General features: G+C 36.0%; 1 protein-coding gene across 35 annotated transcripts in view; it reads right to left on the bottom strand.

Annotated features, from left to right (window-relative positions):
- RIMS2 (regulating synaptic membrane exocytosis 2) overlaps positions 1-26,721 on the bottom strand; it is a 445,269-nt gene that overhangs the window by 245,581 nt on the left and 172,967 nt on the right. For all 35 annotated transcript variants that reach the window (XM_041470636.1, XM_041470623.1, XM_041470624.1 and 32 more), the window contains one exon: positions 9,354-10,279. In XM_041470636.1, the coding sequence (XP_041326570.1) occupies positions 9,354-10,279 (926 nt within the window). The remainder of the gene's footprint in view (positions 1-9,353; positions 10,280-26,721) is intronic.

Raw genomic sequence — 26,721 nt, 5'->3', positions numbered from 1 at the left:
TTTTATTAATGGTTCTGTAAACATGAGACAATGCCCAACCAGGTTCAGTACTAGTTAGGACCTAAAGTCTGCAGACCTGTTTTGTCCTCAATACAGCTGAATATTAGAGGATATTTTAGTGGAGAAACATGATAGATTTTGTGTGAAATATTTTCCAAAGTAAATTAGAAATTAATTTTTTTAATCCTTTTACATTTCAAAGCCAGGTGCTTTATGACAAAAAAAATTATGATTTACAGCCAAGAAAAAGCAATGGGGGCTAAACATTCTTCTTTTCTTTGTGCAATAGTCTTTATCCCTTCCATGAAAGATAAGACTACTTCAGTAGAAAAGGTAAAAATGTTATTATATATGTTAGCATAAAACTTCACTCTTAAGAAAGATGTAGATACTTTGTATTCCAAGGCAAAACAAATTTCTCAATACAACTTTACAACAAAACCACTGAGCACTAATTTGATAGACTGCAATGACCCAATCCTCTTCAAAGAGTTTTATTTAATATTTTCTTAATTGTCATAAATGTCATTATCATTACATTGCTTTTTTTTCTACCTTCCCCCTAAAATAAGCATTTCAACATTAGTGGACCATCACAGGAGAAATGCATTTATAATTTTTTGATGTTACTGACAGACACCAAACACTTTAAAACACATTTATAGGGTTTTAAATACACTTTCAAAAGAATATTATTATTGGAAAAAGTTAGCTAGAATTTTCAATTTAGCTGGCAATAGGGTGAAATTGCATTCCTAAATCAATAATCAGATTCCTCGGCAGATGGCCCTGATTTTTGAGGTACTCATCGTTCGGCACCTGCTGAGGCTCTGACTGGGAAGGGTTTCTGTAGGATTGTCCTTGGGACTGCCCAAGTGTCTGTCTCACCCCTCACACTTGTGCCAGTGCCTTCCTCCCAGGACCAGCTTCACTGTTACACAGCAGCTCCTGAACAGCTGAAACTACAGCCACACAGAGAAGGACACAGGAACTGGTGCCACTTTATCCAGACTGTTTATATAAAATCTTTCTTCCTGGTGCCCAGATTGTGAATTGTAATGGATGAGACTTGGATGGAGTGAGAGCTGTAAGAAGATAGAAAGAACATGCTTTCCTCTGATAAGCATATGCTTCCAGGTCTCACCCTCAACAACATTTAATCTCAAACAGTTTCTGTGAAAAACTCCAGGTCTTGAATGGCACATTTTGGGGAGCTTGAGACAACAGGGTTAAAGGACAGAGCATTTTAGGAGCAGTTCTCACATTAATGACATATGTACAGCCCATTCTGCTTATTTCCCCTTCACTTTGGTTCCTCTATTTCTCCCATAGTGATTATCCTATCCCGAATGAAATACACATCAAAATAGAAACAGAACAAGACATGGTTTACAGAAAATTAAAAAAAAAAAAATTGGTAAAATACTCCCAACTAAATAATCATTTTTTCTCTAATTAAATTTATTTGACAGTGGCCCATTTAGTTTCTGATAGTTAACTGAAGAAGTAAGAAAATTACCTGCAAAATCAATTTAAATATACCATAGGAAAGCACTAACATAATCTAAAAGGACACTAAGTCTAATCTGTGGCAGATAGATTTGGTTTGTTTTATTAGAAGAATAATGATTTCATCAAAGTATGAAGAAAATTATAATTTGAAAAACACACACTTCACATATTCTTGAGATAGTTCATGCCTTTTATTCTTTTTGTGTTATCATTATTTCTGTTTGCTGGGACTCCTCTGTAAAAAAAGACTAAATCACAGTATTTACACAAATATTCAGAAAACTTCAAAAGAAAAACTCCATGATGTTTTTTTTGTTCTAGCATGGCATTGTAAAGAACTGAAATGTTTCACACAGAATCCAGCAGGTCTGAATTTTGTCTTATCTGTGCCAAATCTGTATTAATTATTAGCACTTAGCCCTGATGCAATATTTGGTTACCAAGTAAAAATTTCTAACTTAGTTAAACTGTAATTGTAGTTTGAAATAAGTGGAGCAGGTTCAATAAGATAAGAATTACCTACATTGGAAGGTAGTAATGCAAGGTAATGCATTACCTTGCATTTCATAGGACGACACCTTTTCCACCCATGTTTGTACAAAAATTTCTTTCATCACTATTAAAAAATTAATTGATATTTATAGATTTTATTAATAACTCATAGTTCTTGTGTTGCATCATCTCAGAAGATTATTAATCTTTTGCCCAGACAACATTTCCCTTACAGCCATAGTTCCCGCAAAGTCATGGAGTAAAAGGAAACATGATTAAAGAACTACAGTTTTAATTATTCCTGTGCATTTGTATACAGGAGGTTCAGATTGCAATTTAGGCAAGGTTTTCATCAATAAAACTGAATATTAGATATTTTTGTTTGAATTTCAGTGCTAGGAAATTATTCACGTTCATTTACCTATTATAAAATATTCTGTATGCTCTGATTGCTACATGAAAATATTTCTTCTTCCTGACTTCAGGAAATCCCTGTTTATCCTCAGATTCTGAGAATGCATAAGTTATACACCATCTTTTCAGCATGTCTTTTAATATCTTAGAGGACAACCATCATTTTATAAGGAAGCTTCTAATGTTAATATTTACCATCTTTTCACCTAGTTACAGTTGCCTCACAAAAGTTTCCTGGCTTGATGCAGTGTGTACCTGCCTGAACGCTTCTGCCAGCAGGAGTGATAATAAGGATGTGAATATGCAGCCAAGAATAGGGAAAAGGCAGGGCTTTTTCAATGAGAGTTGTTATTGCCTTATGCAAATATCTTAAATTACTGCAAATTTAAAATATGTTACAGTAGAGACCCTTTTCATATATTTTAAGTACCATGGAAGTGTGTAAGTAGGAGAAGGTTTAGCAAGACTTTTTTTTTAAATTCTTTACAATGAGAAATTTTTGTAACTTTAAACTTTCTACTTCTATTCTCATCAATACAGGTGTGAAAAATATTTTTCTAGAAAAAATATCATAGGTAATACTAATATTTTAAAGTAGTGTTATAAGAAGTACTTTCAAAGCAGTGACTTTTTATTGCTTAAAAATATACATAGAAAAGTGTAATATTTCTTATCTCTCAATATTTCTTCTATTTAATTAAGATTAAATTAATATTAAAATAGAGGCAATTCATAAGAGTACACTTAAAAGATGGAATAATAGCATTCTGAATTTCCAGTCACACTCTTTATATATTTAAGTTACGTTTATCTTACATAAGAGGTAGAGGTGTCTATAAAAATAAAAATTACTTAATTACAAAAACAAAACACAATCTCCTAAACTGCAATATTAAATGAAATAATAAAAGGAAATTTTTTCACTCTCTGAAATCTGTTTTAATAAAACAAGTCCAGCATTATTATTTTAAATAATCATTTTTCTTTTGATCATTTAAAATTTGTCCTTTGAATTGTAAGATATTTCTGTACTGAAACTGTGTGAAAATTCAAAGTCTTTTTTGTTCCACTGCTGCAGCTCAATCCTGAAATTTTGCCTTCTAGTATAATTTGTTCCAGAGAAGCTAGACTTTCAGGAAATCTCTAACCTGAATGAAAAAAATTTTAGAAACAATGACCTTGTTCTAGTCTAATTTAGCTCAGTGTAACTTTGACGCCAAAGTTGTTGAAGATGTAAGAAACTGGCACAAGCAGCACTGAAATCAGGTCCCTTTTCTCTCTGAATTTAAAAGTGAGAGCTCTCTGATGGAATCTCACTTCCTTGGCATCTCTGCTCATGTAAGACACGCACTGTTCTGACAGTGGCACTCAGGAAATGTGCTTTCTGCTCCTCACACCATGAGCTACCATAATTTTTCTAACTTGTGACAAGCATATTGTTTTCAAATAGACCTAATTCTCCATCAAAAACTAAACTGGATATCTACCAGATTGGTTTAAAATCTGCAAAAATCAAGGAGGTCCTGGAAGGAACAAGTAGGTTCCAGATATGAGGATATTTTAACTTCTATCATGAGAAAGGACAGTTCTTCACAAGTTGGTAAATGATCACAACACAGCCAGTGCAAGGTTATATATTTATGTTTTCAGTGTGCTCAGTGGCAAAGAACAGTGTATTTTCACCTGGTCCTGCAAGCACACATTTCTGCTCAGACAGTCTGTGCTCCACAGCTTTCCATCAACAACACACGGATGTTTAATGTTTTAAGATTGCTCAAGCCTATCCACATGTTTTGTTAGGGGGTTGGTGAACAGCTGGCTGAATATGAGCTGGCAGCATGCCTGGGTGACTAAGAAGGCCAGTCACATCCTGGCTGGTATCAGCAATAGTGAGGCCAGCAGGACCAGGGCAGTGACCCTCCTCTGGTACTCAGCACTTTAAATACTGGGTTTGGTTTTGGGCCACGCACTACAAGACAAACATGGAAGTGCTGGAGCAAGTCCAGAGAAGGGTAACAAAGCTGGTGAAGGGTCTGGAGCACAAGTCCTGTGAGAAGTGGCTGAGAGAGCTGGGGGTGTTTAGCCTGGAGAAAAGGAGGCTCAGGGGGGACCTTATTGCCCCCTACAACTACCGGAGAGGAGTCACTGCCATGTGGGTGTGGGACTCTTCTCCAGAGTAAGAAGAAACAGAAAGGAGAGGAAATGGCCTCATGGTGTGGCAGGGGAAATTTTGACTGGATATAAGGAAAAAATTCTTCACCGAAAGGGTTATCAAACACTAGAACAGGAACAGGATGCCCAGGGGACTAGTTGATTCACACTCCTGAAGGCATTTAAAAGGCATGGATGTGACACTGGTTTAGTGGTGAAATTGTCACTCTTAAGTTAACAGTAGGACTTTATCCCAAAGATCTCTTCCAATCTAAAGGTTCCTATCTTTCTATGCATATGAGTTTCTTTGATAATAAAACTATCTATCATGTTTTAATAAAATAAGAGTGAAAGCAAACACTAAATTTAAGAACTGACAAAACACAAACACATTTGGCTTTCCCACCACAGATTCCACCCACATTAGATGTCAGCCACCATTTGTGCAAACAGATACCTCTCACAGGGTGCTCTGAAAAGTTCTGGGAGCGTGGTACGCACATGTGCCTGAACTGTTTACCATCATTGGAGAATCTACTATGTCCTACTTTATATTTAGAATAAATTAGGGCAATATTTAGAACTATCACACACCTAGATTTCCTTGAATGAATTCTCTTCTTCCATGCAGAGATTGTCTCTTGCTGAATCCCTAGAGCTTGCGAGATTTGTAAAGACTTGTTTTTAAGACCCTCAATTGTTTGGGGAAGGGGCAGACAGAACCCCAGCTTCAGCGCAGGTCACCTCTCTGGTGCCTGTGTTCTGAGTGGGGGTGAAACAACCCCAGGGATGACAAGCTTTACTGAGTCTCTTCAGATTGGTCCTTTGGCAGACTGCAGTGTGACAGTATTGCCATAAGGAACACACGGGCAGTGGTACTGTTTGATTTTGTAAATTTATCTGTAAAGCCTCTGGACACAGAGAATCAGCCAGTAGCACTCTGCTTCACATCTGCTCCGTGCTGGGTAACAAATTATAGGAGCCCTTTCAAACGTCCCCTTAAGGCCTACTCCTTAGAATTGCACTGAGAAACATCAACTGAACATGAAGGTAAAAAAGTACTCTAACTGTCCCTCACTATAGAAGACACTTAAATTGGACAATCAGTATAGAAAGGTTGGCCTAACTTGCACACCACAAAATACAGCTTTATTTGAACCTCTGTAGGTGACATAGTTGACTCTGTTACAATACTATCACAACTGTTCTCTTTTTATAAGCCACATTTCTCAGAGCCTTCAAACTGCACCATGTAACTGAGATGGTTTTGAGAAAAAATTGGTGGTTTGAACAGTCTAGAACATTTATAATGTCATTTTTTATAATAATAAAATAATTATAATCCCTGGGTTTAGTGGAGGAGTTATTTAACAGCCATTTAAAAATTATGATTTCATAAAAACATTGGCATTTCAAGAATTGTTTTTCTCTAACATTTTAAGCAATTTTGACCTTTCATTATTAGGGAAAATAGCAATATACCAAATATTTTAATCCAAAACATATAGGAAACTTCTTTTTTTTCCTCTCCAAAGTGTATTTCCTAAGACAGGCAGGAGGTCCTGTCATGGAGATATAGCTTTGAACTGTCTGCTACACTGATCTCAGGACTGGCAATAAGTGTTATAAATTGAAACATCTTTGCAGTTACAGAAGCCTGGTATTCACAGCAAGAGTGAAGAAGGGTCTCTTACATAATGTGGAAAAAATATCGTGAGTTTCAGAAAAAATTTAATAACACAATAAGAAAGAATTGTTCATCCTATTCACAGAAAAAGGCAGAGGCCATCTGTTAAACTGGTGCTCGGTTATGTCACTAAAAAGAGTTTCAATGTCTGTGAAGACCTGTACAAAATTCATTCTGAAAAATATGTCTAATTCTGGCACAACCTAAATTTCAGGTAAACACATTTGTAATCTAAGCTATGTCCATTTAACACTGTTCTCATGTGCTATTTCCTGAGCTTCTAAACAATGAACTCACCTGTCAGTGTCAGCTCCTGACCATGGTCTTAGCACATCTCATCCCACCAAACACCATCCCAGCCCTTCATGTCAATGCTTCCAGGTCCACGTTCCTTGCTCAGGGAGTCCCAATCCCTCTTTGCAAAAAATGCCACTCCAGTGGTTATAGAGCAGGGGAGAAGTAGGAGGGTCTGAAGATATTATTCCATTATGTGACATGTGCTGCTGAGCCTGGCACAGCTGGCTCTGGTTCCAGGTACAGGAGTTACTGCTGGAATGACTTCCTGTGCTATGCATGGTCACTTCCCCCCAGCCCAGGACCCCCAGCACATGCTGGGAGCAGACACAGTCAAAGCAGTCACATCCTTCCCCACTTCAAGCAGCTGCTCTTCTCCTTTATGAAAAACCAAATCTGTTCTCCACATCAGTTCCAGGTGCAGGCCACCACTAGGCCACTTTGACACAGTTACAGCCTGTATGTCATGACAAAGTGCTTACGCTAATTCAATCCAGATTAACAAAGCATAGTAGGGAGCTTTTTTTTTTTCCCTGCAAAATCTTTGCAAGCTTTTAAAATTAATTTGTATAACATATATTTAGCTTCATTCACTCCCTCAGAAAGCAGGACAGACATGACATTGTCATTATTATTAACTATTGTAATCAATAAGAATGTTTTCTTTGACAATTAAAATGCAAAATTATTTAAGTGAAAGCTGTAAGTTTCATAAGATCATTATTATGACAGAGAGCCTAGAATTGTAGAGCATGTTTTAAATTCCCATCTGAAAGGAGCAGAAAGCCCAAAATGTAGACCAGACCTACTTCTTGTCAAAGTCTGGTGTATCCCTGAGACCCAGCTGTGAAGGGAAAGGTTCCTATCCTGAAAGGCCCTCAGCTGTCATGGATTTTTCAGGTGGGCAGAAAAGTGGCAACAAGAAGTCCAAGGGCAATCAAAGAGAGACATCAGGCTTTACGATGACAGGTTAAGGAATCAGGAGTACAAGTGGGCTTCTCCTCTATTCTCCCAGTTGCAGGAAGTGAGGAGGGAAGAGAGGGAGATCCAGCAGATCAATACTTGACTCTGAGCCCAGCATCACCAGCAGAATTTTGTGGGTTTTTGATCACGTTTACAGTTTACATGGCACCAGGCCTGCTGATAACAAATGGGGGGGTCACCTGTCTCAAAAGGGGAAAAGGATTTTTCTCAGGCATTAGCAGGGTTCATAGAGGGAGCTTTAAACTAGGTCTGAAGGGGATACCAGACTTGATACAGATAAACCAGGCAGCACCATTCCAGTGTCTGAGAGACATTTTGCTAGTGGAGTCCTACATTGTGCTGTCTCCACGGAGGTAGAGGATAGAGAGCCATGCAGCAGCAGACACAGACAAGGGTTATTGATGTGTTAGAAGAAATGGACATGCTAAATTAGTGGTAATCAATAATCTTGCAGGTCTTTTCCAACCTGTGCTTTTATAATCCTAAATGTATATGCTTTGTGTGTTATGTGTACAACAAATATATTGTTTATATTATCTTTTATACTACATTTCCTACACTGAATTGCCTTAAATAAACATTTTGTTACTACTTCCCCTGTATTGATTAGTCCTATTTTCCTCAAGGTTGCTTCTAAGAACAAAATCATGAACACCATGAAGTTGGTATAAGTTTTTTCTACACATCAGGAAGACTAAGGGGGTCAAGGTTTCAGCAGAGTTGTTTCACATAAGTACACACAACTGTCTACTTTGACCGAGTGAAATTTCCTTTCATTCTACACTGTCTTGCTCCTTACTTATCAGACCATGGTTATGGATATTGACATATGAAAATTCAGAGTTATTTCACTTACTCATGTTAATTACTTGCTTCAGAACCAATTTGATAGCAATAATAATAATAATAAGTAGTATTAAATTTTCTGTTCACAATCCACAACAGCAGATAACCATTCAGGGGAAGTAATAAAGGTTCACTGGTATACGAGTAATAACTCAAAAAAAGGTTAAAACAACATACATTAAGGTAAGCAAACTAATACTATTCATTTGATTGAGCTAAAATTCATGGCCCCCAATACTTTCATATTTAATTAGAAATTATCCTCTTATAGGCTGGGAAGTAATTTCAATCAATCTTAGTTTTCTTTCTGACATTGGAGTAACTACAAAACTATTTCTAAAAAGTACTAAAACCAAAAATCATCCTATTGCCACAAGAAAAATAAATCTCCATTGGAGTAAACCACGTCAGTCATTTTAAATTTGTGTCAAAACTTCAGTGGGTTAACTTTATAGACACAGGTCTTTTTTCAGATCAGATATTCTTTAACCTGCAGCAGAGAGCATGAAACTGGCATAAGGGCTGCATCATGTGCTCCCACACTTGATCCAGATCAAATATGCACTCATTGTGATCCAGGAGCACGCAAATCTGGTATTAAAGAACATGAAACCGTGGCCTTATATGACAGCCCAGCTTTAGATATTTTGCAGATTTCATTGATAGGTTTTTCAGTAGGCATGTTTTTTCCTTTATCTTATCCAAATACTTGTAGGAGCTGTGATGTTCTTTTCCACATAAATCATTAAATTTATGATTTAATAAATTAATAAAAGGGAAGGAGTTCATTTCAACTCTGTTAATGAAACACAAAATCAGAAAAAAAATCCCAATTCCCATTACAACAAAGCTGAGTCATCTGTGAAGGGCTGTATATGTGTGGCTGCAACCAATTTAAATAGATAAATGTCCAAAATAATAGAAACCAAATCAAATCTACATAGTGAAGCAATCAAAAAATTAGAAATCTTACCTTTTTCACTAACACTTTCACTTTCAATCTCTACATCATCACAACTTGTATATTCTGGCGTGGATGCCAATTCTTCTTCTGAGCTACTTAATGAAACCTGGCGCATTTTACCTCCTTTTTTCGTTTTATGGGGCTTTGGTGGTGGAGGTCTGACAGATTCAGACTGGTCAGAGCTGAGTGAATCATTCCGTAACATGGTCTCCATCTTTTCACGTTTTGTTTTCCGGACAGCGGAACTGGGATCCAAATGATGCTGTTTCCTTAAAGAATCAGAGCGCCTCATGTCTGGTCTTTCCAGAGGAATTGGACTCCTCCTAGGTGTAGGAGGGCTATGATTTGTGGTCCTCTGACGATTGGGACTTGGTCCCTGAGCCTCTCGAGTTCTTTCCATAGAGTATGAACGTTGGTTTTCCATGGCGGCCCTGCGCTCAGACACGGATCTTTGTCTTGATGGCCGTTCCATCCTGAGCATGGACATCCGGGAATCTTCCAGCTCTGTATTTGCCAGTGAGACGTCGCTATGCCTGCGTTCATGCCGCGCTCGGGACACTTCAGCGTGGATACGCATTTGCTCCTCATATGGCTGCGGCTTGACTGGATAACGAGCCAAATTAGGATCACTCCGGTATCGTGCCTGGTATTCCTCTTCCCTCCTTTGCCTCTCATATTCTTCCCTGCTTTGTGCATCTTCTTCTTCTACCGGATACTCCTTGGAACGCCTGCGGCTCCTTCTGTTGGAATCTCTATAATCACCCAGTTCAGGTTCTTCGTATAACTGGGGCCCACGCTGTGACCGCCTATCTGAATAATCTGATGGTGACCTGGGCATCGCACTGTCTGATGTAGCATACTGTGAATATTCGTCTCTCTCGTCCCTTTGGTCGTATCTTCTGCTCTGTTCTCTTGATATTGAAGGGCTTCTTTTCCTAAATAATCACGGCAAGAAAGCAGAAAGAGAATTCTGTCAATATTTTATGCAGCACAAATATACAGTTAATGCTAGTTAAAAGATAAAATGACCAGCTGATGGAAAAAAATCCGTTCATTGCATTTTTTGTGAATGTGCTCTCACATTTTCTGTACTAAATTAAAGAAAGGATGTCATGCTATAAATCTGCTTACAGTGCACAGTTTGAATAAAAAACAGTTTTGAAGGAAAAATGCTAATGTGACTTTATAAAATATAGAATACAAATACTTAGGCTACTTTGTAGTCATGACTGCTTTACAAGTACCAAAATTTTATAATCCTTTGTAATCATTTTACAGCAATATAAATTGACCATACACTTCTGTTTAATGGAGTTTTATAATCACCATGGAAATTAGGGCTAGAAGGATCATTCAGTTAGTTTACTCTTTTAGCAGCTGTTATTGCTCAAAAACACATGTCAGTTCCCACAAAACTATAATTTGTGCCAAAGGCAGAACATAGACAAAGTTTCAATGGTGGCACTTTTCTGAATCATGAGATGAACTCGGAAGTCCCAAAGTCAGAAAACAAACCACAGTTTTGTGTTGTGAAGGGAGTTTCAAAGTGCTGCCTGAGCTGAGAAAGAATCCTTCTCATCTCTTTAGGGATGGTAGCAGTATTTGTCCAAGCATTTGAGCAAGACAAATACCAGAATGGAGTTCCTGTGCCATATGAAGCATTAACTCATTGATGTCATTTATACCATCTAGCTATAGGCAGCTACTGAGGCTTCAGAGGAAGCCTTCTTTCCTGACACTGACAAATGATAGATTGAAGTATGTGATTAATTTATATGTAATATTTTCATAAAGAGTGTGTCTGGAACATACAATGAATGTTATGTTTTCTGTTTGACACAACATTGTTTGCTACATGACTAGAAGGTATCAGTTAAAAGGAAAAAAAACAAACTGGATCTTCACATCTTGCATTTATCAATCCTTACAGGTTAATAAGTGTGTAAAATGCTACTTTCCAGACATGTCCTGATTCATGCTTGGCTTTTCATCGTACATGGATCTGAAGAAGTTACCTGCAGAAAACTGGAGCAGAGATTGCAGATAAAAGAGACTGAGAGGTGGGCCTTCTCTGGGATAACATAGATCAACTCAAACTTTAAGTAATAAAAATACAAATGAGAAGCTATTTTTGTATTGTTAGTGTCCTTTCTTCTTATATTTAGTTCTACCTTTATAATTAAGATTCCTTTTAAAACATTTTCTACACTCACAAAATGACCACTGATTCTGAAGGGCAGCCTTGCAGGCAGCAGCCAGGAGATCCTGTCTAGTGTTTAGAAGGACAGCAAAAAAGACAAGCAAATACAAAGCCCTGTTTTTGTCACAGTTGACCTAGAAGAAGAAAGAAAACACTTCAACTCTGTGAAGGGGAGAACAAGAAAGAGGTTCTCCTTGGTGCCCAGGAAAGTATAAAAGGCTCTGTCTATCTGATAGGAGAGAAAACATTATTTTCACAGCCAGGAAAGAAATGCAGCCTCTGGACTTGAACAAGGAAAAACAAGGAAAAACAACAACTGCCAGTGCAGAGTGTGCATGGCCTGTGGGGTGACTGGCAAACTGGCATCCTGTACTGTTTTAGGTACCATACAGAATCATTAAACTGTGCTTGAAAGATTTGGACCCAGTATTGCCTTGTAAATAGTAAAGTACTTTAGCTTTGTAATGGCATCTACATATGAGAAAACTAATTCAATCTTGCAAAATGAAACGCTTTGTGTGAAGCATAACAAGTTCTATAAGCATCATGCAGATGCCTATTTGCTTACAGTGAAGATAAGATGTCCCATCTGTCTTGTTACAGTGGTATTTTAGTACCAGCACAAATTATAACCTCTGTACATTTTACAAAATCTCTACAGGTTCTGCTACTGGGGACTCAACTTGAATCGCTCTAATGTTCTGTAAGTGAACAGAGTTTCAGAAGGCTAAAACCAGAATGGCCAACAGGAAGGGACAAGTGGAACAACAGAACTACACAAATGCAGACAGTTTGCAAAGACATAGAAGCTTCTTTAAGACAACAGTGATTAGATGCAGAAATTATTTAAGGAAGATAAATATTTTTCACTTAAATACTTCAGATGATGAAAAATTATGCCACATCCCAAAATAAGTTGTTCCAATAGAAAATTACCCAATCCCTGAAAATTTCTGTCTTGGCTGTAGCAAAACTGTGCATAACTTCCTCTCCCCAGTTGTGTCCCCCATATAAGAAAAATATGCACTCATCAGATACAGACATTAATCCTTGTGAATCTCATTGAAAGATCGAGACAAACACATGTACACATGAAATGTACACATACACAGACTGTTAATACTCACACTGTGTATACTCAGTCTATATAACCTACAGATCATGTGTCTCCAGAGCCAAATTGTTTGCATCAATTTGATCCTCCAAAGCATTAAAACATTCTAGAACATATGGTTTATAAGATCAACTCCATGATGAACAGTGTAACACACAAAGCCATACAGATTCTGGTTTCACAAATCTCATGTGTGACTTGGAGCAGCCTGAGTGTACACATGCTTCAACAATAAAATCTACATACTTGTATCTACAGCAATACAAGCAACCAGCAGTAAGAACTGGTTTAGCTACAAATAGAAGATTATATAAACATACACAAAACATGTGTGTGTGTATATATACATACAAATAAATATATCACTCCATGTCACAGTGTTCTCATACGGATTCAATCCTTTTCTGACGACATTATGGCTATAATGTAATAGGAGGAAGGCTGAGGGGGATAAAACAGAGGGATTTCTGTACAAGTGAAAACATAACAGTTGACTTGTTGCTGAGGAAAATGTATGTCTATTAAGGAAATGCATCATCAGATGAACTGGCACATGACTTACTAAAAAGTACACCTGTTTTTTCTAGCATTAACTATGTTAATGAGAAGAGAATGTGTTGATTTAGCACTATATTTTTATACCGCTTGTACAAACATTCTCCAACCTCGTGTGCTACATCTACTACAAACAGTAATTTTTCTTCCTTCATTTAAGATATAAAAAGAGGAAACCATCTATGGCTGACAGTAATGTGAAGAGCAGCTGGGTCTTCAATCTACTCTAGCTTTTTATCAAGGAAAAAGCTTTGCATGGCTGTTCTGTGTGTGGCAGCTACTAGGGCACATGCAAGAAAAAGGACCTACCTGGAAATATAGTGCTTTTCTTCAGAGAAAGCAACCTAACAGAAAAAATTGAATTCCTGGCCTATGTTGACTGACATCATCAAACCCCCTCTCTAATTAATTTCACTCCTGTTGAAGTCAACTTACTTCACTACTGAAGTTACTGAACTAACCAGAAGCTGTAGTCCTGTCCATCAGAAATAAATTAACTCTACCTGTACACCTGATCTGCCAGAAACCTGCTGCCAGGAGAGGGCTCATCCTGCCCCACAGTCACCAGACACTTAGTATTAAAGTCTGTCATTCTCTACTGATCATCACAGCACAATGAGCCTTCCTTTAATATTCAACAATTTTTTAATTTTAAAAATACCTGCTATATACAGAGCTGTACAATGAATGCCATACATTTTAAATCAGAGTTATGAAACCACAGTAGGAGGCAACTAGTACTGATGAAAACTTATGGCTTGTCCCTACTATTAAAATCTGCTGCTATTTTTAGATCTCTAGCTAATTCTCACTCACCTTCATGAGCATCTGTCTAATCCATTTCTCACCATAAACTACCTTAAAGATGCCTTAATAAAGCCATTTTATCAAGTACCCCCAGCTGGATCCACCATGGAAAATGACTACTCCTGCCTTTCCAGGACTTTTCTGGAACTTTAAAAGCTAAGTGAACTTTAAGGGTGTGATATGCACCCTCCACCTGCCAACTGAACTAAGCACTACATATCTCTTGTCAGAAGGATTACCACATTTTCTGAAAAGGTTATCACACCTATTCTAAAAAGTCCTCCAGGCCATTGTGATTGCTACTTGTTTGAAACAACCATAAAATAAAATCTCTATTATGGTTTAAAAATCTCTTTGTCAGGCACATTCTATAAATGGGTTTTTTTTTCAGATACAGAATATGAAACTTATTTTTTCTTACCAATTACTGTATATTTATTTTTATTGCAATTTATCAATACCTGACATTTGGTCTTTTAATACACAACCCATAACCCTACACTGATGGAAAACTTATTTGCAGTGCACTACAGATATCACTAATATTATGGAAAAGCAAATACCTTGACTGCAATCTGTACTCCTGCTCATAAAGTTAAATTATTCAACTCCCCTATATCACAATAGAATTAAGTGCTTAAAATATAACATAGAAGAATATAAGACAGCTATTCAGCTTTGATGGCTATGACTTCCATAATGGAACTGAATATCTTGAAACTTTGACATTCACTTTTATTCTGCCTTAAAGAGAAAACACTTTTCTGCTTTGATTTAGGTTTTTAGAAAACTGACCCAAATGTACTGTAGAAAAGGATATTTTTAAAATTAAGTATCCATCACATTTCAGAAGTCAGAGATATTAAAAAACATTTTAATATGTATTTATATCACTGTCAAAACTAGATATCAGACCCTCCTGCTAATAATCTTTTCCTTAGTCTAATAGAATACACATTTGAACTGGAGAAAACCTTCATGAAAATATCATTTTAAAGTTGTGTTTGACCACCTGTGTTTGGCCACATGCATTTACTTGAAGAAGCTTTGGGTCAATTAAAAAATTATAATTTGGGTCAATTAAACAATGCTCTCAGCATGCCTGAGCCATCAGCTACTTGGAAATGAATACTAGCCATCTACTTGTAAGACCTAATTATAATTTACTAGACAATACTTTCAAATTTTGTTCTCTCTTTCCTACAAATTATCAAGGAATAAAGTTGAATGGAAAATTAAAACTGAAAGTATCTCTCCTGCATATATTGTAATTTTGCTTAACTCAAAATGTGATCCTTTCAGTACATGAAAGAATAATTCAGAGAAGGTAAAAAACATTGACATTTTTCACCAGAACTTTTTCACAAAAGCCATGCAAGATAGAGAGCTTCTTGTCAGAGACCTCATCAAATTCCCTAAACACAGCTTCATTTCTCCTTTACTACATGGCTTCTGTCAGGGAAAGTGCATTTGTTGGTCCCTGAGTGATCATTTAAGAATAGTTCTTTTACTATTTGAAATTTTGTGTTTTTATGTGTTGAATTCAAGAAACAGCCAGGACACTTGTTTAGAACAACAGGGAGCAGATAAAGCACTTGTCACACGGTTCCCAGGCTGCCAGGAGCTGAGCTGGCCACTCTCTGGACCTTGCACCCAAAGCCCCATGAGTGCAATGAACCCAGAAAATGAACCAGAAAATTTGCTCTGCAACTTTAGAGTCTGCCTGCCTTTCACAGGGAGGGTTCCACTCTCTCATTTAGGAAACCATCTCCACAGACTTCGTTTGCCAGACTGAAAAATCTGCAAATATTTTGGCAGTGGTGTTAAGAGGCTGGCTGGTAGTGATTTAACTCTTCATTCTCCTCTTATAACTTCTGCCTTTGCTGAGTCATACTGTGCAGGAGAATTCACCTTGCACATTCTTCAAAGCAGCTATGGCTCCCTTATTGAAAAAAAGAGGCTTTTTTTTTTTTTTACTTCAAAGCAGTTTCAGTTTTCACCAAGATCTCTCTTTACAGATCCTCTATGCTGTCTAGTTTTATACTAGATTAAACTTATGATTTGTCAGTTCCCCTCTCCTTATTTTCTCACCCCCTCAAAAAAATTGAAGAATTCACAAGAATGCACAATTCACAAGTTAATTAATTTAAACAGCCTACTTTGATAAATAGAAAAGGTGTTTATTGTATTTGACCGATATGGTTTTTAAAAATTGTTCTGAAGTATATCTAACACTCACACATCTAAGGAATCCACTAGGTAAAGCTCATGTGAGACAATATTTCATTCCTCATTTCAGCCATGCCTTGCGATTTCACTTTATAGAAACCATACTTAGAAACATTAGAATACATTCCAGCTAAATATCTCCAAAGAATATGAATTAGGCTTACAATGAATATGAATTAAGTTTACAATTCAGTAAATTTACTGAAGCATGAGACTGGTAGAGCAGATGTTGATCTCTATTAGATTTTATCTGAAAATAAGAATTCACTGACTGCAGGCTTGTATCAACAGAACAAAAGGAAATCTGTAGTAACAAAATGTTAATATAATTAAAGTCACCACTGACAACAGTTTTGCTTTGAACTTGACATGATTGCACAGACAGATGAAAAAATACAATTTTTTCTATACAAGTAATTCAGCAAAAATTCAGCATTGCAGCAGGGTTACTTTCAATTTGTATGAGGAAAAGAGTTATAATATGGAAAAAACTGCTGAACAAACAGGGTGATTGCAAGTATCAATGGCTAATCTACAAATATTTAGGTAATACATTTTTTTCGCTTTTTTTTTTCCTTAAATCAAAAACTTCACAGATAGGAAAACTGGACTAACAGTAGAAATTATTTTGTCCTCCTTTATTTTGCCTGAGCAGCCCTTAAATCATATAGTATGATTTTAGAGAACTGCAAACTGAGAAATAAAACAACTATATTTTACTGAGTGTTCATTCAGATATATTGATGAATGCTTACCTCTTATAAATAGGTTAACACGCCAAGATTTTTCATTATTTCCACTTCTGAACATTTTCAAAATTAATATTTTGCTAATTATTTCCACTTAATAAATAAACAAACAGTATTGCACTTTTCTTCCAGCAAAAATTTTGTCTCAAAAAAGATAATAATAAAAACTATGCTAAATAGCAAATTGATTAGATTGTTTTCAAGAATACTCGGTAGGAATGGGCATTCTTGTTATCTGCATCAGTACTGACACAACAGAAACCATTTGCAGAAGGATGGAATCAATTAACAGCTGTCTAACAGCAGGATTCAAATTACTTTAAAACACAGGGTGTTAATAGAATAGTAGGTCACAGAAACACTAACCTAAGAATGAGTAAATATATTGCTGAACTGTTACTAAAAAGTACAAATAATATAAAATAAAAGAACATTTCAAAATTACATATATACTATTTTTATTAAAATAAATATAATGTTTAAAGAATTATTTTTATCACAGAAAACAGAATACAATTTAAGAAACTAAATTATAGGGTAGCAAAAGATTATTTTAAAGATAATATTTGCATCCATCTGAAGCACAAGAAAAAGTTTTTCAGTACTTCCATTGAGCTTTTTTACTCAAAATGAAAAATATCTCCCTAATCGTCCCCCAGAAGAACAAGAAATGCTGAGCATAGACATTGTTTTCACACAATACATTCTGCATCTTTCTTCCCTGCTTTACCTTTTGATCAGCCACTGCACATCTGGGAAGCTGGAAGCCTCGGGTTCATGAGAATACATCAATTTCTGTTCTCGCTAGCGCTTTCATTTAATCCTCTAGGTTCAGTGAAATCATGTAAACAGTCTCTTCATTTCGAGACACAATTTTTTAGGTATGTATATTATAAACCCTTCCCTGCCCCCAAAATGCACTTATAAAATATAAGGCATCTAGGAAAAAAATAAAGTTTAGTATCTGCAATAACAGCAATTCAAGTGAGAGAGCTGACCCAATGGGAAGCTATTGAGAGCATGAGAGGAGTGTTATAGTTTAATGCTGTTACCATGTGCTGTATATAGCTGGAGGTCAAGTAAGAATTTACCCTATAAGGAGGATTATGGTACTTAGCTGATTAGTGCCTTGCTACAGTACTATTGCCTACAAATGTACATGCTGGTCAGGACATTTCATTTAAACTATTTTTAAAATTGTGCAGGTCCAGTATTTCATATTTTGTGATACTAGTTCCAGCATTTTATGTTCTAGGTCTCCAATAAAATTATGTATTATCATACTTTTAGTTTGAAGTTTTCGTTTTAGTAATAAGTCAAATGTTGGCATAATTTACAACTATTAGGCTAAAATAGTTGTGGCGTCTATTTCAGTCTGATGTGCTGCAAATACCTTAAAACTGAAAACATTTTTTCTTACACAGTTTTCAAAAAAAATAAAAACAGTGAAAATCAATGGGCTAATTATTTCCAAAAGCAGTCATCAAAACTCACATTCAAAACATGTTGAAAATGTGAAAATAATAGAAAACAAATGTTTGTCATTTGCCTTAAATAAATTATAAACTTATTTTTCTAGTTTTTCAGTTTTTTCTGCCTATGCAAACTAGCTTACAAATACATTTTATTTAACATAATGCACCAACCAAACCTGACCGCAACACATTTAAGCCATGATAAAGTTGCATGACATGGAAAAACTAAAGATTTAGCAGAAACCTAGATTTTCTCCACCTCAATAATAGTGAGTTCAGATTCTAAGGAACGCATTCTGACATCAAAATTTATTTTCTCAGCCATCACAGAGAATATATCATAATAGACTTCATCTATACATCATTTCATCTAATTTTGAGTCTAATCTTTTTTAAGTGTTTCAGTTTCTTACAACAGGGAATGTTCAGCAGGTCCTTTTACCAGCAGCTGGAAGTATCCTGGTTCTTCAAAGGAAACCTTTAAGTTTGATGACAGGGAGAATTTTCTTTCAAAGAAACACTCCATTATTATGTGGGCATTATCACCATTGCATAAAAAATAAAGCTACTTCAATAATGACCAAACTAAGAAAATATCAGTGACATGAACTGTCACTTGAGAATTGTTTTCCCTAATAACATCTGGAGGCTATTTTGGACTGTTGAACTTTTAAAACTCGAACTTTACTCATGAACTTAAGTCAGTACATATTCTGTTTTTTTTCTGTCTCTTTTCATTGTGTATACAATTACAATATAAATGTGGACTGTTGAACTTTTAAAACTCGAACTTTACTCATGAACTTAAGTCAGTACATATTCTAGTTTTTTCTGTCTCTTTTCATTGTGTCCACAATTACAATATAAATGTAATATCATACAATGAACTTAAGTCTTAAAATATCTCTGTGATTCATATTTCAGCCTGGAAGAGATGGAATAGATCATACTGAGCTGTTTTGATGCCTCCATAAAAGAGCAAGCATAAAATAACCGCTGTGAAAATGTCCAGTTGCCTCAGTAATGGGAGGTAAAGCCCCATTATTAAATCTTGTGAATTAGATCAGTGGTGGCTCATCAATGAATGATGGGCTGTCTGCATCAGCTTCTCCAAGACCAAGATGTCAGGAAAAAGTGTTCCTGCTAGGGAACATCAGCTGGACCACTATGGAATGAGACAGGTGCATTCAATAGCTCATGGAAATTACCTTGGTACATAAAACTTTAAATTCTGGTTCAACTGTCATTCTCAACATACTGGTGAGATGGGATTAAATGTCTGTATTTTAAAGTAGCACCTAAGTCTACCATAGAAGCAGACCACAAGCTTAGAGGAAATTAGGTTGTATTTCTGTAAAAAATATAGCACCTGTGTTATGTATCAGTAGGGCATGATTTTACAATGTTTTTTAAGCAAAAGAACTTTCTCCACAGCATTTTAAGCAGTGGGCTCACAATCCACAGCTGTTACGTACCAAAATGTTCAGGATCAAATGGTCATGGCTGCCTAGACAGATCTCCTTCAGTTCAGAGCCCTTCAGGCAGGAGGTTAGGATGGAAACCATGTCTGTGCTGCTGGGTTTACAGAGACACTATCTGAAAATCTTCCCACCACACTACCATGAAGTAACAACCCCACATGGATAATAACAGCCTGGTTTTTGAAACATCAACAGGTCAGAGAGCCATCCTTAGATACTCAGTTCAGATCTCTGAGGGAAGTATTTCTACCAGCATTACTTTGTTTTTCTGCAGTGCTGAGACCAGCTCAGGATAGTCCTTCCCTTTTATTCTCTTATCATCTGTCAGAGATGTCTGCACTAGAGCAAGCCTTCCCTAAAAGAGGCTCAATATGAAGCCTTCTAAAGAAAAAAATATATCCATGGATGTTTGCAAAAATCCATATGGAAGATCACTAAGTACTCTAGAAAGTGTGTAGAAGTGAACACTTGGAAGTGAAAAGGGTAACCTGGCAGCTTAGCAGCTTCTACACAAGAAGGTAGCACCAAGATGACAACAGTACGGACCACAAAGAGGAAAATAGCAACCACTTCTAGCAGGAAACAAAATGATACTGAATAGTCGTTATAGAACTACTAGCAACAAAATAGCACTGAATAAAATTCACTGAAATATATGACTGTTTCTTCCAAGACAGTTGTGTGGAAATCTAAGGCAATTTAAAAAGAAACTAAAATAAACTTCATCTTGCAACATAAACAAGTCCATATTTTACATTCTGTAGTCTACATTCTACTGCAATGAAGTTAGACTTAGTTACTCTACTTTTGCTTCTAAAATAAGATGCCAGCTTCTTATATTCTACAGGAGAAATGAGTGCTCATTTTGTAACTTCATGTGTATATAAACATCTCAACTAATTCATGCTTTACAATTCCTGTCACCAACATTATCTGCTTTACCCAATAAAATTGTTTTCAGTAGGATCCTACAAAGTCAAATGGTGAAATTCTGACTGAAGTTCAAGCCGTGCTATTAGCAGAATTTTGACATAGCATTGGTCACTTTTTCCATCAATTACAGAATTTATAGAAAAGGTGCAAGAATAACCACAGGGTTTGTCATTACTGACTAGACTCAAATAGCAAATAGCTGATAAACACTGAGAGGTTTATCAAATTATACAGGTTCTCAGCACCTTCGATAACACAAGTCCATTACAAAAGTTACGGAACACGCTCGGTAACTCAGTCTTGAGCAGGTTGTGATCAATCAGCTAAGGCAACAGAGAAAGGAACAAGAAAGAAGTAATGGAACAAGAAAAAAATTAAAGCATTTTGTCAACTCATTAAAATCTTTCTGAGACTAATGATGATTTTTTCTCTCTCTGAGTACTGTTATTGTCAGATTTTGGGGACCAGGATTATGTTTTAAGTTAAATTTTACTTTCATTGTTGACCCGAATACAAAAGGTTAAATGTTTGCTCACTGAAGCACTTTTCAAGAATAACAGGCTGGGGAGCCAGGCTATAAAAATTATTCAAGATGCTTGAGTTGACAGAGCAGAAAATGATGATCAAGTTTCAGTAATTCAGTTACTGTAATTTAAATGGTCAAAATGGATAGTTGGACAGATCTGACTTTTACAATTAGCAAAGAATATTTCATGGTATATAGTAATTTTGAAATGCATGTTGAGGTGAACTAACACAAAATAGTTACAATATTAATAGATTCATATATAAAAATGAGAGAAGAGAAACCATGATCAAGTAGTTTGATTTCCTTCTTCCTGGATGCTTTTACAGAAATTAGATTAATGCTGGATATGAATGAAACTTTGCTGAGAAGGAATAAAAAATCAAATTAAATTCCTTCTATTTGGGCTTACAGTGGCACCAAGCTCATTTACACTAATCATTAGAGAAATATTTCCCAAAACAAAGGATTAGATTATTTTGGTTTATATGGATGATATGCTATTAAAAGCATAACCTGAAGAACTATTACATTTCTACTAGCTGGCCATTTCCCTACTGCTGCAAGTCCTGTAGCAAGGTGAGAAAGACCAACACTATTCTGTTGGAATTGAGTTTGATTTATAATTACATAGAAATTTGGAGCAGAGGGTGGAGGACGAGGCTGAGAAGAAAAGTGGGTAATTATAGCCATGTTAGAAAATTTATGCAGCAGATAAAAAACAACTAAAATACAGTGAAATTCTTAAGAGAATTATCATCGTCAATACCTCATAGAAAAGAAAAGGCTTTCTAGGGTCAAATTTTGTGAAAAGTGAACTGAAAGATATCACTGGGGTAGTGGCTGTGGACATCACTTCTTTGGTCCCTTTTTGCTTTTTTTGTCTAGTTTCAATATCTTCAATAACACATTAGAAACTGTCTGTAAGTGAAGAACTCAGGTGCAGTTGCTGATCAATAAAGTGAAGGCTAAAAGCTGACATTATTGATACAGAAGCATTTTCTATTCAATGTTATGAAAATACAATATTGAAACACAAATTTCATTTCAAAAATAGAGAAACATTATGATGTATTTTCTCTTCCTTATTCCTTTAAGCTAAGAGGGAAGAATTTTATTTATGCTTTATAATGTAAGCCCTGCCTTGCTGACTGTTTATTCTGCACTTGCTCTTGTGCCCTGTGATGTCTGTTCCATAGACCACCTAACAAAGTTACACTGCACCAGCGTTAGTTGGGAGAGAACTGTTCCTCCCAGTGTAACAAACCCAGAGACCTCCAGAGACAAGGGCCAAGGTAGATTCACCTACTCTGATTCAGCATTAAGGTAATGTCAAGTGGAAATTTTTTATACTGAAATATGAGAACAAAATCAAACTTCTAAAGTCATTAGGAGTAACACACATTTCTGCAAGACAGAAACTTAACATGAAAAACTCATTCATAGCCAAGAGATTCAACATTTTGCCAGACATTATGAACAATCTTTGTCAAGAATCATCAAAGACTGAGACACACAGCAAAATACTTGAGGACTTTGCAAGGCTGGAAAAAGTTGGCAATTATGTAATTCATCCTAATTCAACTTAATGCAAAATTCTGTTTTCTCTCTTTCTCAACATTTTCAGATCAGGTCAACCTAACATTAGAAGGGGCATATTGTCTTACTTACTGCAAATGGTAACTTTTTGTTCAAAAATTCTGCATTTAAAAAAGAGAACTTGGACAAGAACCTGGACTTGAAGATTTTGTTTCAGATTATCAATGATAATGGATCTATTCATCACATAAAATAAAATCATGAAAGTTTTTAATAGAGACAATGAGATGATAGGCATTTTACGCAAATTATGTATGAACAGAGAGACTACCACAGGAGCCTATAAATCCTGCAAGAGCCTGGACTGGGAACTGCTATTATCTTAAAAATACAGGGGAGCTACAAACAAACATAGGCATATGCATTTCAGTGAAGTGGAATAAAATGCTTGCATTAATTATTTTATATAGGTGGTGTAGGTCCTATTTTATATAGGAAGGTGTAGGTCTTGCAATCAGTATTGGTCACTAGTTGGTACATTGGGCAAAGGATCTCATCAAGGTAAATTCTTAATCTGAGGAAGTTGTACTCAAAAAGATAATGAAGTTGTGATTAATAGTGATTTGAAACAAAAACAAGAACTGTAAATTGAGATTACAGTTTTACAAATACTACCTACAGAAATCAAACAAAACAAAAAATAAACAGTGATTGGAAAGATAGACATGAAATAAAATGCAAACCAGGATATTTCTTATCTAAGTTTCTGTCATTTCATCCTTTGTAATAACAGTGTCAGTTAGAAACAAGAAGGGCTATTGTACATTCTACAGGAGCTATAATTTGCTCAGTGTAAGTACAGGCTAAATGCCTGTTCAGGACCAAATCATTATACTCCTTTTTATTTAGTCACCTAGACACATGCTCAGAAATATTCCTGCTTTCAAATGTTCCTTATCATTACCACTCTCAAGTTTTCAAATATAATTTTGTTAGGCTTTATATGATTAGGAATGATTTGTCCCTTATGCCTCCTTCTTGGAATGGATATTGTCCCAAAGAATTGTCTGTCTGGAAAGGGACAGCATTTCTTGCCAATGGCACCTTCTTGCCTATGAACTCAAAGGAAAGTAAGGAGTTAACTGATAAACTTGTCCTAATCAGCCTTAGACTAGCAATAAGATGATAATAATTTACCCCTCACCTTAAAAGAAAAAAGGCAAACAGAGCACATACACACACAAAAACAACCATACCTTTGTCTCTCAAAAAATATGGGGGTGGCCAAGATTAAGAATTCAAGATCCCAAAGGGCCTTATGTTACATACTCAGAAACTCTTTAATTTTCAGTAAATCTCCATGATAGAGTTTAACAAGAAGGAGTAGAAATCTCCGTATTTCATTGTTTATGCAATGCTTGCAGCTTGCAGGTGCCTGAAAATGTCTCTGTGGTGATTATCTTATAAAAAATAGGAACAACTGCATGAGTAAAGTTAGGATAAGTATATCAGCACCAGGAACCCCTTCAAAAATGCTCACATGAACAGCCTTCAGAAGTGAATAACAACAGGTGACTTTGATGAGGACATGTGAAAAAGCAGTGTTATAGTCTGATTCCATGACCAAGCTCAAGCGCCAGCTTAAGAGGGGGTTTTTAATATATATTACATCCAAAGATCAAGCGACAATTAATCCTCCGGACTTCTTTCTTAAGCTCGTTGACTATTAAAGGGAGCTTCAAGTCAGACTTGATTTCCTTTCCTGATCCCCTCTGCTGTCAAGCTACTTGCTGTCTAACAATAATTATGTTCGTTTCATGTAGCACACCAAGGCATAAATATTACAAATATTATAATGAAAAAGTTCATTTGTTTTGGTGCCCAAGACCCAAACATAGGTTTCTTCCAGCAACACAACCTGAACACACATTTTATTGCAAAACTTGTTTTCTGTTCATGCATTTTTTAAACTTTCCAATTCTTTTTGTGTCCAGTAGTTGACTGGCTTACTGAGGCACATAATGCCTGGTGGCAAAAGAGAAAATTAAAAGAAATCCACCTTATATAGACAGACTTTTCATATTTTAGTTAGTCTTCCTGAATCCACATATATTCCTGTTCTTTACCATCAAAAGTATCTTGTGACCTTGGTTAAGCCACAACATTACCAACACGAGGGATCCAGGACCTCTATGATCTTACACTATTTTTTACGAGGAGGCATTTAGCTTTCAGATGGAGTGCTGTGAATCAGACCTCTTCCATCAGAGAATCTGTTTGCAAATCAGGCCTTACAATAAAATATATTTTTAAAGTATTTCTCTTCAGACCCTTTTTCTGACAAATCATACTATCTTTCTGGGTCATTTTTTTTGACAGCCCATTCTAAGGTAGGCAACAAAACCACAGGCATTGGATTGAATGGTATCTCCTCATATGAACAGGACTATGCAGGCTTTTCTCAAGTAATGATTCAAGATCATTATGGGAGATAAAACTGAAGCACACTGATATAAGAAGTGGATAATAAGCAAATAGAAAGATTAAAAACAGCAATTTTAGTTAGAAATCTCCCAGAATTCTTGGTTTGAGGTGACCTGTGTGATTTTCTTACAGTAAGTAGTACACTGAGGAATAATGGTACAATTACTCTCCAATTTCTAACAATTACTTTTAAAGCTAAAATTATTTAACATGCTATCTTCACCATTCTTGTGCAATATTGTGCAGTGGTGGCTAGCCATGAACACAATTCAGGAGAAATCACAACACTTAAGCAAAGCTTCCAATGCTGCAACTGTGTGAGGAAGTTTCAATGCTCATTGCCCATATTCTCTTGTATGGAAACCAAGATGCATAGAACATCAACACACACATACTCTGATTGGAAGTAACACTTCATTCTTCTGAATTTGTTACTTTAGTAATGGATCAAAAAGAAGTAAGTCCATGGCAAATATAAAACCTTTATTTGGAATTTAGATGGAAAATGCAAAGTATAAGGACATATGACTCAATCTTCACTGAGCTACTGTGCAGTCAGAATGAGACCACAGATCACTCCTCAATGCCTTCAGCACAAGAAGAAATGGAGAGAAAGAACCAAGAGTGAAGAATACATCTGCACAACTTCAAAGAGGAGGCTGTAGAAAAAGAAATAGGAAGGGAAGCCAAAGAGCATGTGCACCATAATCTGCACCTACTGTAAATGACATTCTCTTCATTACTTTTGGAGGCCTATTTAGTGGTCCTGATATCAACAAATTTACTATAGCAAGCAGTCTGAGATTCTCAAAAATGCCTAACATCTCAGTCCATATTTCATTACTTTTCCCAAAACCATTACTTTAAGACAGATAATCTTCACCAGAAAAACTATTTTCCTCTTATTACTTTTATCTCAGTAGAAATGCTGTAGGGGATTTAAAACCTCTTTATAGCTGGTTCATAACACCCAGCCAAATAGCACTCTGAACGTCAGAAATCTAACTGAAAAACTGTTTAAAATATATGTTCCTTAAAATAATAAGTCCTGACTATTAACCATGTTTTTCTCTCAAATAAACTGTAATATAGAAAAACATTAATAACTCTAAATATTCTTTGTGAATATTCAGTATAAACAATTTATCTAAATAGTGCCTGCTTGAAATAAAAATTTTTCTTCTATCCAGACTGCTGTTTTAACAAACATTTTTTAAGACTCTATTATACTAAAGAGTAAAAACTACTGTAGGATCACTAACAATCTTCTGTGACTGCAGAACAT

Source organism: Pyrgilauda ruficollis, unplaced genomic scaffold (assembly GCF_017590135.1).
Source record: "Pyrgilauda ruficollis isolate IOZ18807 unplaced genomic scaffold, ASM1759013v1 scaffold25, whole genome shotgun sequence".
Lineage (NCBI taxonomy): Eukaryota > Metazoa > Chordata > Aves > Passeriformes > Passeridae > Pyrgilauda > Pyrgilauda ruficollis.
The sequence above is the reverse complement of the archived record's forward strand: the minus strand, read 5'-3'. Positions and strand labels throughout refer to the sequence as shown.